The sequence below is a fragment of the Dioscorea cayenensis genome, chromosome 6 (assembly GCF_009730915.1).
Source record: "Dioscorea cayenensis subsp. rotundata cultivar TDr96_F1 chromosome 6, TDr96_F1_v2_PseudoChromosome.rev07_lg8_w22 25.fasta, whole genome shotgun sequence".
Lineage (NCBI taxonomy): Eukaryota > Viridiplantae > Streptophyta > Magnoliopsida > Dioscoreales > Dioscoreaceae > Dioscorea > Dioscorea cayenensis.
The window spans coordinates 20,498,445-20,517,072 of record NC_052476.1 but is presented as its reverse complement, the minus strand read 5'-3'; the positions used below and the strand labels follow the sequence as shown (position 1 = coordinate 20,517,072).

Here is an 18,628-nt window from a genome sequence, read left to right as displayed (position 1 = left end):
ATACAAGATGCGATCCAAATTCATGGAGTGCCCGAGCAAATCGTTTCTAATCGTGATCCATTATATATGTCCGGGTTCTGGAGGAAATTGTTTAGATTATAAGGCACGCTGTTGGCGATGAGTAGTGCTTATCAACCGCAAATAGATGGGCAAACGGAAGTGCTAAACCATTATTTGGAAGACTACCTATGGTGCTTCGCTGGTGACAATCCCCGGCAGTGGTCACAGTTCTTACCATGGGTCGAATGGCACTATAATTCCTTGTGGCATTCCACCATCAAAATGTCGCCATTTGAAGCTGTTTTTGATAGGTTACCTCCATCCTTAGCTGATTACCTCTCTGCCACATTGACAGTGGCATCAGTGGATGAGATACTCACTGACCGTACATCACTTATAACTTCTTAGCAAGAGAATCTACAACGAGCTCAGTATAGGATGAGAAATCAGGCAAATGTTGGTCGCACAGATATCCAGTTTAATCTAGGCGATTGGGTTTTATTGAAACTGTAGCCATAGCGGCAATCATCCTTGGTGCATTGGTCTTCTCACAAACTATCATGTAGGTTCTTTGGGCCATTTCAGATAGTTGAACGAATTGGCATGGTTGCAAAATTGCTCTTAACACATTGCCTGCAAATTTCATAAATTAACACCTGTTACTGTAGCCACAAGCCATTCTAAAGTATCGGGATGTTATTAAGCAAGGGAAAATTTTTTCAGAAGTGCTAGTCCAATGGAATCATCAATCGGTTGAGGACGCCGCCTGGGAGGATACTACTGCATTCAAGAATACATTTTCGGAATTCATCCTTGAGGACAAGGATCATTTCCAGACGAGGGTAGTTGTTGCACAAGAGTCAGCTACACAGGACCCATCAAGGAAGGCGGGAATAGAGAGACGGAGAAGCGCGGATCAGACTCAAAGCAAACTCCAAATTTAAAGATTACATATTATAGTGAAATATAGTATAATGTCGGTTGTTGGAGTTTGCGTATGGATGTACTTAGGAGGAGAATATTGAGAAGGTTGTGATTACAGTGTTATCTGTCCTGGCACAACAGATGTTTGTTGAAATGTCAGAGTGGCAATGTTTGTTAGTGTTTGTATTGATTCCATATAAACAGGGCAATGAAGAAGGGAGAGGCATCTTTGGCCAAAAATTTTCTCTTCTCTCCTTCTATCTCTCTTTTCTCTCCCTTCCTCGACCTCTCTTCCTCTTCTTCCTCCCAAGGTTCCTACTTCAGTGCTACAAGGCGGGGGAGTGGAGGAGGGTGCTGGAGAGGAAAACGTGGGGAGATAGCTGGGGAGGTGGCGCAAAAGGAGGAGGGAAGGGGAGAGGAGATGGAGAATGGTGGTGGAGGTGGTGATGAAGGAGGAGATGGCGGTGTTGAGAAAAAAGTTGTGGAGAATGATTTGGGCTTGTATTTGAGGGAGTTGGCATGGAGATTGAAGGCTTGATAGGGCTTGTAGGATTTTTTTGGGACATTGATCAGGCCTTGTTTGATGGAAAGAGTTGGGTTTAGGGACTTGTGGTGATATATATATATATATATATATATATATAGCACCATTCATCTACGAATGTCTGTAAATTCAATATCTACAGATGTTATATTAATGGCCGTTAGATCTATAGATGTTCACTATGACCCGTTGGATCATCATCCGATAGTCATCATCATCCCAACAGATTCATTTGATAAATAGTCCATCTACGGTATGCTAAGTGAGATGCATAGTATAATCATTATATGCACTGAAATCAACCAATCATAACTATTGAAATTTATTTCCACTAGTGTCTCACTTCTTCTACCAGTAAGTACAAATTTACAATCATTATATATGAATAAATGTTATCTCAAAATCTCTCCTGAAAATCAGATAAAGCACAATTTATTGAGTCAAATAAACATATTGGAGGCTTTTATTTAATTGATTCCCATATAAAAACAATATTAAGTATTTATATATTATTAAAAAAATAATTTATAATTTCAAAGGCAAAGCCATGGGTAACTCTCACGCACATTTGAAGATCTAATTCCTCTATCCTCGCTGAAACCCATCCACCCTCTTAACGTGCTCTAATGCCGAAACCGGAAAACTATGCTTAATCATTCGCTGCTTCACATGCCCATCATCCTCTTCCCTTCCGATGACCTCCCCACCCTCTCCCTTTCTGATACCCTCTTTCCACATCCACTATAAAAGACTTTCACCCTCCTCTTTCATTGACATCCAAGCATCAGCATGTCTCCTCAGCGTCTTGATCTTGAGACAATCAGAGAACTGATGATCTGGGCGGTGGTCACCATGACCATGCTGGAGGTGGAGCGCATGACGAACTCACTCTTCCCTAAGGTGGGCCATTTAGATGCAAACACTTTTGAATAGTTATTACTATTATTTTTTATTAAATTTGATGAAATTGTTTTAATCAAAGTAGCCAAAATTAAATTCCATTTTGATGGTTATCCAACAAAGTTTAAAGTTTCTATAACAATATGCTTCCATTAGGTCAAGTTGCATAAAAGGTGGTAGTCATTATCATAAAAAGCAATATAAAAAAATTATATTAATTTGAAGTGCCATTGATAGCAACAAAATCATATTTAAATCTTATTAAATTGAATCAATTAAAGATAATAGAAGGAATTAGACATTTTCTCATAATACATTAATTAATTAATCAATCAGAGAATTTATAAATTATGGAAATACTAATAAATTTCATTAATAAAACATGGTTGATTGGGAAACAAAAGAGCATAACCCAATTAAAAAAGCTCTACTATAGAAACATTAATAAAACTAATTAAATATATATAATATAGAAAAAGAAGGGTATTAATTAATTAAAATTTTATTTATCCACTCCTCTTGAATATAAAATTTTAGAAGGGTGTCTGTATTAAATTGTCCACTTTCTCACGTGCAAAACGTGTAAACAGTGACGTCACGCCTTGTAGCGTGTAAACGCGGATCGATGGTCTGGATCCTTCTACAAAGCCCTATTTTTCAAAATGACTTTTTTACCCTTCAAATTTCGAAAGAATCATGAAAATCTAACTGTTGACTAAACACTTCGCAGCCGCACGATTAAGATCCATCAGTCAATAGCGTTCCTTGCTCCGCACACCATTGACCGGCACACGATCTATTTCTGAAATCCCCAAAAAGCCCTTCCGCCCGACCTTTTCAATATAAATTTTAAAATAAAATTAATGTGATTTTTTTTCCATTAAATATATATGAATTTAAATCACATATAATTTTTAACTAGAAGTATTTATAATTAAAAATAAATAAACCACGATTTTTTTTAACAAATATATAAAAATATATTTGTTATATATGTATTTATTGTTATTATACAGTTATATAAATTTTTAATAAAATTAAATATTTTATCTATCATATATATTATATTATATATTTTTTATTTTTATATAGTATTATCAATATATATATATTAAAAGTATAATTAAATTATAATAATAACCCGCTCCACCGCCCTACCCACCTTCCCCTCCCCGCGGCACTGCCGCACCCCATCCCACCGGAGTTGGGTTTTTTCTAAATCGAAGGATTGTTTTTATTTCATCTAAAAACAATAATCTAAAAAAACAACCAAAAAAAAAAGAGAAAAATTAAAAGGGCTGGAATATAGCGGACGTGAAATCGGGTCCAATTGGCGGCAACAAAATCAGATCGCCCGATCCATCGTTGGCGGTGGGGCGGCGGCGGCGACGGAAGCGGTAGGAACAGGACCGGTACCAGTGATGGTGGAGTCGGCCTGATCGGCGGCGATGATGGCAAAGATGGGTGCGTCAGGGACGGCGGCGGCAGCGTCAGTGATGATGCGGGTCATATCTGAGTCTGAGATCACCAGCACCACCATCTGAACAGGGTTCTGAGCGGAGACGTAGGCGGAGGCGTAGGCGTAGGCGGAGGTGATCTTGTCTACCGTAGAAGTCGGCAAGACGCAGATAGGCAGTGGCGGTGGCGGTGGCGGTGGCGCCTTTTTAGAAAAAGAGGCATCCACTATCCTATCTATGGCTATGCCGGCCATGGTCAAAGCAGCCGTCCGGATCACGGTCGAAGCCGCCAACATTAAGGTTGTCTTTAGATTTGAAGGCGGCATGATGGGTGTTGGAAAGCGGATGAGGTTTTTATTGGGAGGTGGAAAAACCAGAGAACCTCACCGGAGAGAGAAATAAGTAAAGAGAGCAACTTGTTTATATAAAAGAAAAATAAAATTTTAATTTTAATAAAAGTTCAATCTTATTCCTGGTTGGATTTAAAAAAAGAAAACTAATTAAATCTGCATTTAATTTTTTATTTAGATCCGGATAATATAAATATAAGACAAAAATATTATGTGTTGCTTAATAAAATATTACAATAATATTAAACATTCAATAATTACAATTATCTTATTATTTAATTTAAAAATATAGATAAATTATTATTTTTAAAATTTAAAATATAAAATATGTTAATTTATATTATGATAAATTTGTGGATAAATAAGTAATTTTTTAAAAAAATATGAAAATTTCATATAATATTTTGAAAATTTCTAATCAAACACAAACTATAATTGCAAAAGTATTTATGATTCAAAAAAAATTTATTGATAGTTTTAAAAATTGACAAAACTTTGATTTACCTAATCCTAATCAAACACAAACTAAAAATTTTAATAGTAAATAAAAACAAAGCAATATGAGACATTGAAGCCTTTTGGAATAAGTGGTTGGATTATCATAATTCATTGCTAATAGCAATTTCATAGACATTTTTTCAAAAATACCAGTTGGTAATATAATCTAATTGGTTGTCTAATTTCATCTATATATCCTGTAACAATATATTACCATATATGTATATATATCTCGATATCATATAAATATAAGACAAAAATATTAATAATAAAAATCCTATTTTATTTAAATTTAAATATTAGAGATTTATATATATATATATATAGATATTAGGTTCGATGAACAGTTTTTTTAAAATATAAAACTAATATATATAAATGCTATAAATGAAAAATTTTCAATGCAATGTTTTAGGTTTTGATCGTTTGCCGATATTTTGGTTTCAGGCGAACTCAACGAAAAAAAATTATTTGGTAAGTATTTAACTATTTAGTAAGTATTAACTATTCATTATGCCTTTAAAACTGTTGCTTTACAATGCAACTTTGTTGAAGATATAATAAAAGAAGTCGTTATGAAAAGACAAGCAAGCTCAGGATGTTGTGCTTCAAGATCTAGAGTATACTTTACTTATATATTTTTGTTTAAAAAATATTTATATGCGCCATTATAGTCTCATAATCATATTTATTATGTGAAATTTTTTTTTATATGTTAGAGTATAGTCTTATTTGCTTATACTATTGTATATAAGTTTTAGTGTGTATTTTTTATTCTTTGTTTTTACAAGGGAAAAAAAAAGCTTTCATGTACTTTGTGAGGTGACTTTGTAGATGACACTCATGGTTATCTAGAAGCTAAAAATAAGGTTTATGTAATGCAAATTAGTCTTAGTTATTAAATAATAATTTTTCATATTTAATATTTTTGTAATTGATTTTATTTCAACAAATAATATTTAAAGACTAAATTGATGTTGTTGAGCTATGGTATCACTTTTTGAATGATAATTTTTTATTAAATTTATGTCTTAAAAAACTTTGATTGATGTGCAGAATTGCATCTGACTTTATTTGTGTTTTATGTCATTTTAACTCTGTTAAATTTATGATAATCATTTAATTTTAATGATGACAATATATTTTATTTATATTATTTGTTATGAATATTAATATCACCATCTACCATTTATATGCATATCAATGATTTCATTGTAAATAGATTATGAATTTATTATACTAATAATCTATTTTTCTTATTTAGTGGGGTAATTAAAGTTTGTTTGTATTTATTTTTTTTATTCTTGGACTAAGATAGAAAAAAAATCTTACATTATCTTATCATTATCATATTATTAGTTAATTGTCTTTCAAAAAATAATTTATGTCAAGAATTATCAATATATATCAATAAATATAAATATATAAATTTGTGGATGAATAAATATTTTTTTTTTAAATATGAAAATTTCATATAATATTTTGAAAATATCTAATTTCATAAATTCACAAAATTTTGATTTACTTAATATTATTAATCAAACACAAGATATTTTTATTGTTGTACAAAAACTTTAAAAGTAAATTATAATTGCAAAAGTATTTATGATTAAAAAAAAATTATTGATAGTTTTAAAAATTGACAAAACTTTGATTTGCCTAATCATAACCAAACACAAACTAAAATTTTTAATAATAAATAAAAACAAAGCAAGATGAGACATTGAGGCCTTTTGGAGTAAGTGGTTGGATTATCGTAATTCATTGCTAATAGCAATTGCATACGCTATTTGTGGACATTTTTCCAAAAATACCAGCAGGTAATATAATCTAATTGGTTGTCTTATTTCATCTAAATATCATGTAACAATATATTAGAATATATACACACTCATGTATATATATATCAAATAAGTTTATTTTTCTTGAATAAACCTGCCAAACCATGTAATTTTATCTATTATATTATTTTAAAATTAATGTAATACTTAGATGTAATGAATTAATAAGAATATGAATTCAATTAATTATATACTATTAGAGGTTGTAGTGTATATATATATATATATATATATATACTCACGTCGGGGTATATATTTTCTAATTATCTAATGCCATATATATATATATATATATATATATGCATGTTGAGATTAGAGGAGTTCATAATTCGACCAAGTGAATTTTTTTCATGTAGTTAATTGACTTTGAAAAACATTAGAAATAAAGAATAATTTATGGTAAGAACTATCAACATATATGAAAAATTGATATGATATTTTCATAATCTTTCAAATCAAACTAAACTTTGAAACCAAATTTATAATTTCAAAAATATTTGTATTTGAAAAAATTATTGATAGTTTCAAGTAGTTGATAAAACTTTGAATTACTTAATACTAATCAAACACAAACTATCCTTTATGTTATACCAAAACTTTATAAGCAAATTGTAATTTCAAAAATATTTGTAATTCACAAACATTATTGATATTTTAAGATATGGACAAAACTTTGATTAACGTAATACTAATCAAACACAAACTAGAAACTTTAATAAGAAATAAAAACAAAATAAGGTGAGAAATTGGGACTCTGTTGAGTAGGTGATTGGATTATCATAATTCATAGGTAATAGTAATTGCATGAACTATTTATTTGTCGACATTCTCCAAAAATAGTAACAAGGTAATATAATCTAATTTTTTGTCTTATTTGATTTAGATATCTGTGGGCTCATTTCCATTCTTATCCGGCCTTAATTAGGATTGACCGGTTAAAAATGACAGAATCACAAATCAAATTTTAATTTTTTTTAAGACTTCAAGGGATTATGGGTTCATGACTTCTATCAAGGGCAAACCCCTAATATTAATTACCCCAGACAATGTTATGAGAACCTCCGATTAAGAAACACGTGTGAATGAGAAATAACTGAGCAAACATAACATTAATTTTTTTATTGAAAGAGCATATGATTACATAATTATGAACAAGAATACAAAAATATTAAGAGAATAATAATTTTGTTATCATTCCTTTCAAACTTTATGACATGGTTGACATTCTTGACTCATATTGGGAAATCCTTTTTAACTCAGTGATCTTTGGCTTTCTTTGATTTTTTTTTTTTAATTGATGAGGACTTCGGTGTTCTCTGCTTATAGAATCTTCATGTCTTGGACTTGTGAACCTTTTCTAGTCTTTGACTTCTTTACGTCTTGAGACTTCAAAGTTGCATTTTTTGTTGTGTACATAAAATGTTCAGGTCTTGACTCTTCAATGCTTTTGAGCCATGATCATCATATCTTCAAACTGTGACCTTCAACATGATTAGGTCATTGACTTCATAGTTTTGATTTGATTTTTTTTTTTCTGGAATGGAACTCAAGTTGGAATCATAAACTTGATTTCCATTGACTAAATCATCAAAGGATTTTTTTTTTTTAATTCATTCCCATGAATGTCTAACATTAGATCTCATAGGAAATTTTCATAGATTTTATCAAAAAGTTCTCATCACCCTTAAGAGAGTCAATCTGCCAATGGTTTGGTCTATTAGTACTAGATTCTTTGCATAAGGTTCTCATTTAGAAAGGCCCCCAAGATCAAAACCTATGCAAGGCGAGGTCAAGGTATTGTTGAGCTTTTGAGTGCGCTCCACATTTGTAGCCGGTCACTGACTTAAGCTTTAAATGGAGGTGTTTATCTTCTAATGTCAAAAAAAAAAATTTGCCAACTACTATCATTAACTTTACTGTATAAAGTGTTCGTGCCCCTATTAAGGAAATGGGTTCAAATCTCAATCCAGAGGTGAGACGATCAAAGCACATGTCTTAGTGGTGGCTTATTTAATTTGTAAAAAAAAACAATGATTTATAAAAATATATTAACAAATGTTATTTTTATGGCGGAGTGTAAACAATTTTCTTCTTTTTGGGGGGCATGGAAGAAAAAAAAAGGCCATTTTCTTTTGGGTTATTATAACCATCCCAAAGTCGCGCTCATCGATCACTGCGATCTTTCGCCATTTTCCGCGCCGGCAAGCTTGAAGCAAAGCTCTCCGTTCTCCTCCCTCGGTCTTCGACGCGAGCACCCTTCTGTTGATCTCCAGGTACTGCTCTGATAGTCTCTTGCTCAATGGCCAAACCCTAGAATTTATGGTTATGGATGTGTTTGGTTATGCTTGTGTGCTTTCAATTGTTGTTTAATGAGATTGTAAACCCTAGAAATAGTGGTTCTGCATGTGTTTTTAATCGTTTCTTGATGAGATTGTAAACCATAGAAATAATGGCTATGGTTGTGTTTTCAGTCGTTTTTTGATGAGATTGTAAACCCTAGAATTGGTGGTTTTTTATGTGTGTGTGTGTTTTTTGGAGAAACGTTTAAAATTGGTGATATTGATGTTTGATTAGCCAAAAAAAATTAAAATGTCTAACAATTTTAAAATAATTTACTCTTTATCTCTTTAAACTAAGCTTGCGCATCCGGGGAATCGAACCCCGGTCAGTACCGTGGGAGGGTACTATGATACCACTACACCCGTGCACTGGCCTGGCTGTTATTTGTAACTATCAAATTTAAAATATAAATTGAAGAACTTTAAAATTTTTAAAAAAAATGTTTAATTTTGAAATTTTTACAGCTATATATATTTGAAAAATATCCAAATATAATATGAGAAAATTGCGTCCAATATTCTTGCAAAATTTGATAATGGCTAATATCTCCAAACATATTATTATAAGTACTTGGGGGAGTACCCGGTGAACCGCCGGTCAGATTGAATCAGGGCAACCCAATTATATTATTATAAGTTTAAAATTAAAACTTTAAATAATAAATAATGTAAGTATAGGGGTTATATATAAAATTTGTTTCAAAATCAAAACTCAATCATGATTCCTAAGTTTTATTATTTATTAGATTGTATTGTAAACCTTACAAAATTATATTATGTTACTTTTTATTTACTATTATGTTGTATTTTGTTTGAATTTGTATTTAAGGTATTCAATTAAAATTTATAATTATAAGAAAAATTATTTATTTGTTGAATTTTTCAATTGTTGTTTTTTTAAAATTTTAGTAACTTATAATATTATTTTTTACATTTATATATAATTAAATTTATAAAAATATATATTATATTTATGATATGGTCAACCCTGTTGGACTGGTTAGGGCCTTGTTTGGATTAGCTTAATAAAAAAGTGCTTATGAGAGTAAGTTAAGTGCTTTTCTATATTTTATGTTTGGATATGTTAATGTAGAAGCACTTTTATATGTAAAGTTGTTTGGGTATGCATTCTTGAAAGGACTTTTTTTCAATTTCAAATTACTAAAATGGGCCTTCATTAGTTTATTATAATAACACTAATTCTAATACTAATATACTAACATACTAATATTAATACAAATATAATAATAATATTAATATGAATACAAATACTAATTAATATACTAATTATAATATATGAATACTAATATACTAATACAAATACAAATATATTAACATACTAATATTAATACTAATATACTAATAATAATATTAATATACTAATAATTATAATAATACTAATATACTAATATATTACTAATAATACTAATATGAATACAAATACTAATACAAATATACTAATATACTAGTACTAATACTAATATACTAACATACTAATACTAATATATTAATGTACTAATTCTAACACTAATACTAATGTATTATGATTATAATTATAATTATAATCATAATTATTATTATTGAAAAAACAAAAAATATAAAGGCATAGTCATTTCTTTATTTGATAAGGGTAACCTAATAATTTAATAACTCCAAAATAGCTTCTAAGAAGTGCTTTTTCCAAAAGCACCACAAGACTAGCTTCTCAAAAAAGTTGTTTTTCAGCTTTTTTATCAGCTTCTGCAGAAAAGCTAATACAAACATGATTTTTGAGCCCAGAAGTGCTTAACTTATAAAAAAACACTTATGAGCTTTTTAAAAGCCAATCCAAACACCCCCCTAGATCATTAACCCATGATCCAAAAGCCTTCTACGGTCATATCCCGGGTCAGGTTTCAAAACATTGATTTTTTATGGCAGTGTGTAAATAATTTTCATATATTCGGGGGGCATACAAGCAAAAAAAAAAGAGGCAATTTTCTTTTGGGTTCTAAAAAACCATCCCAAATTCGCGCTCATCATCACTGTGATCTTTCGCCATTCTCCGCGCCGGCAAGCTTGAAGCAAAGCTCTCCGTTCTCCTCCCTCGGTCTTCGACGCGAGCACCCTTCTGTTGATCTCCAGGTACTGCTCTGATAGTCTCTTGCTCAATGGCCAAACCCTAGAATTTATGGTTATGGATGTGTTTGGTTCTGCTTGTGTGCTTTCAATTGTTGTTTAATGAGATTGTAAACCCTAGAAATAGTGGTTCTGCATGTGTTTTTAATCGTTTCTTGATGAGATTGTAAACCCAAGAAATAATGGCTCTGGTTGTGTTTTCAGTCGTTTTTTGATTAGATTGTAAACCCTAGAATTGGTGGTTTTTTTATGTGTGTGTGTGTGTGTGTGTGTGTGTGTGTTTTTTTTTTAAAGTTTGTTCATGTTCTGAGTTCGTATCTTCAGTTCATTCCTTTGAAGACGTTGATGTTTGTGTGCATTGGGATAAAAAATGGCAAGCGAGAGCTACTTGAAAACTTGGGTTTCGGATAAGCTGATGACTCTGATGGGATACTCCAAGAGCGTTGTCGTGCAATATGTTATCCGTTTGTGTAATTATCAAGAGTTTAATTGAGTTTCTTTAAACCATTCTTTGTTAATTTTAGTTAGTTTGGGAATGAATTCTGCTTGTTCTTGCAGCTAAAGAATCGTCTTCACCCTCTAATCTTTTAAGCAAGTTGTTGGAATATGGGTTTTCTTCATCAGCCTATGAAGCATGGACACGGGTACGGGGACAGACACAAACACGGCGACACGGTAATTTTAAAAAATTAAGGACACGGGTACGGCAGGACACGACAATAAAAAAAAAAAATATATATATATATATAATGAAAAATACTCATTATAAATATAAATAATTATATTTATTGTTTAAATATAAATAATTTTTATAATAAATCTATTGCAATTATGCTAAAGGAAAAGTCATCAACATTGACATAGCAATAGTAAATACACTAATATCAAATATCACTTCCTTAATTTAAAAATAAATGATGATATAATATAATATAATGTATAATTATAATAATATTAAATTTGTTATTTAAATTTGAAATTTCACTTAATAATATCTTATAATAAATATTTAAAAAAATAAATTGCAAACAAAATTAAAAAAAATAATAATAAACGAACGGTCAGGATTGATGTTTGTGGAGAAACCCTAAGATGTTAAAAGGCTTGGAACCCTATGAGCCGCCCTCGCCTCTCCTTGTCTCCAACCCTCCCCTCGTCACCTACCCGCGTGGCGCCTCTACACCACCGGACCACCTCTCGAGCCCTCGTCAACGCCGCGCGCAGCGCCTCTCCTCCACCTCTATAGCCCTCGTCACCTCCGCGCGTAGAGACTCATAAAGCCCCTCCCTCGAACCCTCGCAGTTGCCGTCTTTGTCATCATGCTCCACCTCTCATCACCTCAATTTCATCCTCTTACAAGCCTCATGCCGGCGAAAATCTCAACCCGAACTTTTGCAAAAATCTAGTTCGGCCGTGCCCAGGCATGTCGAGAGGTGTCCAATCGTATGAGAGGGTGTCGGATACGGTGTCCGACCGTGTCGACCGCGTATCCGTGTAATGATGGTTATGCTTGCAATCAGTTTAGAAAAGGTACATTAATCTGTTCCAAGTTACATGTCAAAGGCTCTTAAAATTGCAAAAGTTATTTGGTACTTTGATTACAAACTGTGATAGTTTGGTGCTTTCTTTTTTTAATTGTTAAGTATATCCTTAGGTTTACATATTTTCTACTTGATCCAGGATTACCAAAGACAGGAAAAAGAAGCAGCTTTGTTTGCAAAGAAGCAAATGAGTTACAAATTGTTGGATGCTGATGATGACGATGATGAAGGAGCTGGCTCAGTAACTGCCACCTCTGCAGCTTCTCAGCCTGGAAAAAAAGAGTCCCATAGAAAGCGTTTTAGGAGGAAAAATGAAACCCAAGATGATGAAGATGATGAGGCATGGTGTTTTCCTTCATAGCACTTTCCCTTTCATATGGTTAGCTGTCATTCAGTCCTATGTTGTCAGGTACTTGATTTTCTTTTGATTTATGCTATGCATTAGGTGACTACATGCAAAGATGTTGGGCGCCAAGTTCGAAGCCGTACTTCTGAGGTTGATGATGGCGATAATGACAGTGAGGTACCTTATATTATTTATTTTTGTGTTTATTATTTTGTTGTGATTGAAAGTGTACTATTATATGATAATGTATTTGGTGGTTCATTTTAAGTTATTTATTTAGTTGTTTTTACTTGGAAACTTGTTTTTATAGAAGAATGGTCAGAGTTAAGTTGACTGTGTGCCAATTCATAATATGTAAAGACAAATTATACTTTTTCCTCAATGCTACAGGGTTTGTATATTATCTGTTTGATCAATGTTTAAAAGTTCAAAAGCACTATAGAAAGCTAAAGCATCTGCTTATGTGTTTATAAAGCATTGCACATGTAGTATAATCACGAGCGAAGAGATTATGTAGATGGCAGTTTGCCCTTACGGGCACCGTCTTGTGAGTATGATTGTAGTTTGTTGGGATAATCCTGTTTGCACCGACAACCACTGTATGATTCGTTATAGGTTAGAATGGCAGGGCTAAAAAGTTTGGAAGCTTGAAATGGTTTTGCAGGAAAGGGTTTTCTTTAGAATTCACCAAATTTTGACTTGATTAATACTAATCAAAACAAATTTTTGTTTTGCAATTTAAAATTTATTGATTGTTTTTTAAATTAATATTAATAAATTTTTTAATTAATTAATAAAGAAAGTTATTTATATAATTAAACTTTACCAAAAAATGTTAGCAAGATAACTTTGGGGTGTATGGTCAGTGCCTTGGGGTAACCTGGGGTGACCCCACTACCTGGTCTTTTTAAAGATTTACTATATTAATTGAGGAATATTTTATCTGTTGCCTTTCCTTTAAATTGATATTTTTGCTGATTATTATGCTATGTTACTATGTTACTGGATCATTTTTAATTTTGATGGTCTTAAAATGCAAGTACCATTGCTTTTACCTAACTTAATATTTTTTTGGCCTTCTGCAGTCAGAAGCAGCTAGAATACGTGATCAAGAAGCAAGAGAGCAACTGGAAAGGAATATTAGAGAAAGAGATGCAGCTGGAACTCGGAAGGTACTTCAATGACAAATGAAGTTCAATTTTATTTTTATTTTTTAACTTATCATGTTGATCCCTTCTTTGGTCGAAGATAGAACATGAGTACATGTGTGCAAGACTAGAGGCAGTTCAATATAACCAAATCCTCTGTTTAGAAGAAAAGTAACATACATTTTAGTTGTTGAAAAATAAGTATAATTTGTTCTTCAACAGTGTTGATTTAGTGATTACCACAACCATCTTGGTCTAAATGACTAGAGTGGATTGTAATGGTTCAAAGAATAAGATGGATTTTACCTTAGGAATCATTGACTATTCTATTAGAATAATGATGACAAAAACAAGTTACTGCTTCTGAATAATTCCTTGTCTAAATATAAAAATATCAGTCCAACTTCTAGGCACACAAATTCCTTAGTTTGTAATATTTTGGAAGGAGTTTCTTAGCTTGTTACCAAGATATATCTAATAACCTATTTTCAAGTTTATCACGAGCCAACTTACCTTCTTCATTTTTTAATAAAGTTGAATCCTTTGTTTGTCACCTCACGGTTCATACAATTATTTCCGGTAGATATTGAATGCTCTTTTTATTTATTTATTTATTTTGTGGGTGAGGATCTAAAGGTTGTAATGTTTGCTTATTTTTCAAACTAGTCTCATACACCGAAGTACTTTTACCATGTCTATATTTTTAACCTTCTGATTGATGCCGCCCAATTCACAGACCCTTGACTAGAGCTTGTGAATTTTCCCTGACAGAACTAAGGTAAGATATGGATAGTCTCTTGCTATCAAGGAATGCGAGTCTCTCCCTCACAAGAATTTATTTAATAGTTCTCTCTAATTGAGCTGTGAATAGAATAAATTAAATGTACCTCCTCATGCGGCTAAACTCCTAGATGGAGAGATTTTAATTCTATTTGAAGGATAATTTATTCCAAATAAACTTATCACTAACTAATTTAAAACAATTAAAAACGAAAAAAAAAACTCAAAACAGAGACATAATTATCCAAGTAATTAGGCATTGTTGAGTTCATCACTAATGCTAATCAAAATTGAACGCTTTAGAGTAGAAAAATATATAGAGAGGTTTAGTAGCCAAATGAAGCCCTCAACTTTTCTTTATCTTATCATGCAATTTATTTGTTTGTTCATTTTTGTTCCTTTCTTTAAGAAGACGTGTCGTTGATTTCTTGATCCTGATTGATGTGACTATTCTTTTAATTGTCTTTGTGCTTCTTCAATAGTTGATGGAATCCAAGGTTTCGAAGGAGGAAGGTGAGGTTTTCATGATGTCTGTTTTTATGTGGCTTTCGGATAAATACTTACCAGTTAGTTGCTGCTGCTGCAGAGGAGATGATTCGAAGATCTGCAGCTATGGAGCAAGACGACACTTCAGATCTAAGGTTCTTGCTCATGAAGCCTAGTTTTTAATGTTTGTTAGTAGTTTCTTTCCCATATGGGGTTAGATCACCTTAAAGAAATGGTTGCGTTAGATGTTCTGCTTCTGGAAGATCACCAACTTAAAATTTTAAATTGTCAAATGCCAACATGTTGTTTTAAATTTTTAATGTAAAAGAAAAAGATGTGTTTTGCAAGTCTCTATGCTATATTTGGTTGTTGGGTTACCCCAAGGTGTCCCAAGTTCACCCTAAGTTTCCAACCAAACACCAGCAGGTTACCCCACCCAGCTTTTTCTACGAGATTTTTTTCTTCAAATAAATATATTTGATAGTTAATTTTAAAAATTGGCACCATTAATAAACAACTACTATTACTTAAAAAGGTAAAATTTTAATTCTAAGATACTTATTTTGATTATTAATAATTAAGTCAAAGTTGGGTCAATTCTATTTAAAAGTTTTCTCCTTAAAACAATTTCAAGCTTTCAAATCTTAACCCTACCATCTAACCCCCGACCGAATACACCCCTAATGTTTATGGAAGTTATTGGCTGGATGTTTGGTTCACAAGTTGAAATACCAAATTACTACCACCTGAACCTTTTATCTCTTTAATTCCTATTAGATTGGGGGATTCTAAAAATGTTAGTCTCTCTTACTTGAAATGTAATTCTCCCTCACCTTGCATTAGTTTATAAAGAGTAATGACCTAAAGTACAAATATGCAAAGGAAATATATTTGATTTGAGTTTATCCAAGCTTCCTAGTGGAATTGCTTTGTGTAAGTTCCCTATACTCCTGGCATCTCAGGTTTGTCCAAAATAATCACATCAAGGGTTTATATGTGTTAATGAATAAGTAAGCTTTTTTTCAATAAATAGACTTGTTGCTCCTGTGAATAACTCACCTCTGCTTATTATTTGTACGAGCATTTTTATGCAAACCTGAATTATGGCTATATCTTGTTTTATTGATGTATCAGAGTGGTGTCGAGACAAATGTATTTTGCAGAAAAGGCGAGAGAAGAAGCTTTTGGAGCTGCGGTATGGACTGCGGTATGGTGTACTTTCTGTAAATTATTCTTTCATCATATGTTGCAGTTTTGTATCAATACAAATTCTTTATCCCACCGATTTTTCTTAAATAATGCCTAAATTTTTAAAATGACTTGCCCATCCCAGGGATGATATTATAGACCATGAGTATCTCTTTGAGGGTGTTAAGTTGACAGAAGCAGAAGAGCGCGAGTTTAGGTAATGATTTACTGCATTCACTTTTATCTTTTAATTAGAGAGTTGCATTTATTTTTTTATTTTCATTTTACCTATTTGGCGACCTTTTCTTATATTCTTCTTCTTCATTTTCTTTTGGTGATCCACTCCATTATGTGCATCTGATTAATTTGTTTAGGTTTGGTTGGTTTATTGTGTATAGGTACAAGAAACAAATTTTTGAGCTTGCAAAAGAGCATGTAGAAAATCTAGATGATATTGATGAGGTAATGAATATCTCCTCTTTGTTCATATAGTTATTACTCCTTTTATGTTCATTTGTTTTGCAGCAATTTCTACTCTGTTATTTTGGCAAATTTTCCCCATAATCTCTTTTCCTGTTTCATTCCACTAGCTGGTGCTGCTGCATGGAATGATCTTCTGATGGTTTTATATTTTTGTGTAGTATGTCTGATATTATATTGATGAGGAATTAATTTCTGTATCATTTCCATCACCTGTTACTCAGTTCGTAAAGAAAGTGGATTGCTCGCTATAATTGGTGTTTAAAGGACTTCAGATTGTTTCTCTTTAGTATATCCCTGACCTATGCCACGTGCACTTCTTTTCTGATTCCAAAGGTTTTTTTTCCATATATATTTTATGATAATTCACAGGGGACTTTGTTGAGTTAGAAATAAATTTTTTATGTAGTAAAGTGGTAATTGGTAATATTTCGTAATATGATTATGCAATTAACGATTGGGTTTTTCATTCTAAACATCAGTGGATGATTAGTATAGCTATATTTTTTTATGTTGTAAATAAGCAAACCTTATGATTTGATATTGTAAATCGCTTATTTTTTATATTATTGTTTCTATTAATTGTTATCTTTTTAGAATTTCTACATGTTAAGGCCTTTTTGTTTATTTATATGATCATAACAACATTTTGTTTCTCATGATAAAACAAGGGCAGTATATATAGGATGCCTGATGCATATGATCAAGAGGGGGGTGTAAATCAAGAGAAAAGATTTGCTGCTGCTGTGCAGGGGTACAAGTGAGTGAACTTGATATAGTGATTGTCTTCTTCACCTTGCCAGAAACATACCACTTTTTTATTTTTTTCTCTCTCCTTTTTTTTGGCACCATCCTTATCCTTTGTCTTTGTCTGTATGGTATATGTAACTCAATTTAGTTACATGCTATTGATTTACATTTGTTCTAGAATGTTTCTGAATAATTTCTTTCTTCAATCAGGGATTCTTCTGTGGGTGATAAAATGAATCCGTTTGCAGAACAAGAAGCATGGGAAGAAAACCAAATCGGTATTATCTATGGCTAGTCTTTTTTCTCATTGTTAAACAGTTTTATATTTTGCACAATCCAAAGTAATAATTTCTGTTATTGCAGGTAGGGCAACCCTAAAGTTTGTTTGGCTCTAAGAACAAAAAACAAGCAGTGGATGATTATCAGTGAGTTTCACATACTATTTTATTCTTTGTTTTCCTGTCACCATGATGTGTTTTGCGTTTTTTGCCTGTTTATTTTCCATGTAATCACATTTTATGTCTCTTTTAACATAATTCGGGTTTTGGTACAGTTTATCAGCCAAAACTTTTTTATTTTTCAAGCATATGCGTTTTCATCTCTTGATAGTTACTAACAGGAGCATTTTTCTTTGGGTTATTCATTTAGGTATGTTTTTGAGGATGGGATTGACTTCATCAAGGAATTTGTTATGGATGGTGTTCAGGTGGAAAGACATAAAAACATTTTTCCCTTGATTCTTACATTTGCTGTGGTTGTTATCTCCTGAATGCTGTTCTGATCTTAGATATGTATTCATGCAGTATGAAGATGCATTGGATGGCGAGACTCCTGAAGATGTTAGCTGCAAAATCTGCACTCCAAAAGATTCAAGTATGACGTCTTTAACAACTTTCGGCTTCCAAATTTTTCCATTGCTTATGTGGGTTTTGTGGCTT

General features: G+C 31.9%; 1 protein-coding gene across 4 annotated transcripts; it reads left to right on the top strand.

The window, feature by feature from the left end:
• Nucleotides 1–12,090: 12,090 nt before the first annotated feature.
• LOC120263964 (pre-mRNA-splicing factor ATP-dependent RNA helicase DEAH1-like) lies at nt 12,091–18,088 on the top strand. Of its 4 annotated transcripts, none has more exons than XR_005537193.1 (12): nt 12,091–12,501; nt 12,652–12,852; nt 12,958–13,035; nt 13,944–14,030; nt 15,269–15,299; nt 15,373–15,427; nt 16,407–16,467; nt 16,606–16,677; nt 16,859–16,922; nt 17,617–17,700; nt 17,901–17,968; nt 18,054–18,088. XR_005537193.1 is itself a non-coding variant. In XM_039271945.1 (8 exons), exons 1-8 carry the CDS (start codon nt 12,469–12,471, stop codon nt 16,609–16,611), a joined length of 552 nt encoding a protein of 183 aa, XP_039127879.1. In that variant the 5' UTR covers nt 12,091–12,468; the 3' UTR covers nt 16,612–16,680. The 4 variants fall into 4 exon arrangements, 2 of the variants coding, with proteins under 2 accessions (XP_039127879.1, XP_039127878.1); XR_005537192.1 differs by having other exon boundaries at nt 16,407–16,479; XM_039271945.1 differs by lacking the exons at nt 16,859–16,922; nt 17,617–17,700; nt 17,901–17,968; nt 18,054–18,088 and having other exon boundaries at nt 16,606–16,680.
• Nucleotides 18,089–18,628: the final 540 nt, after the last annotated feature.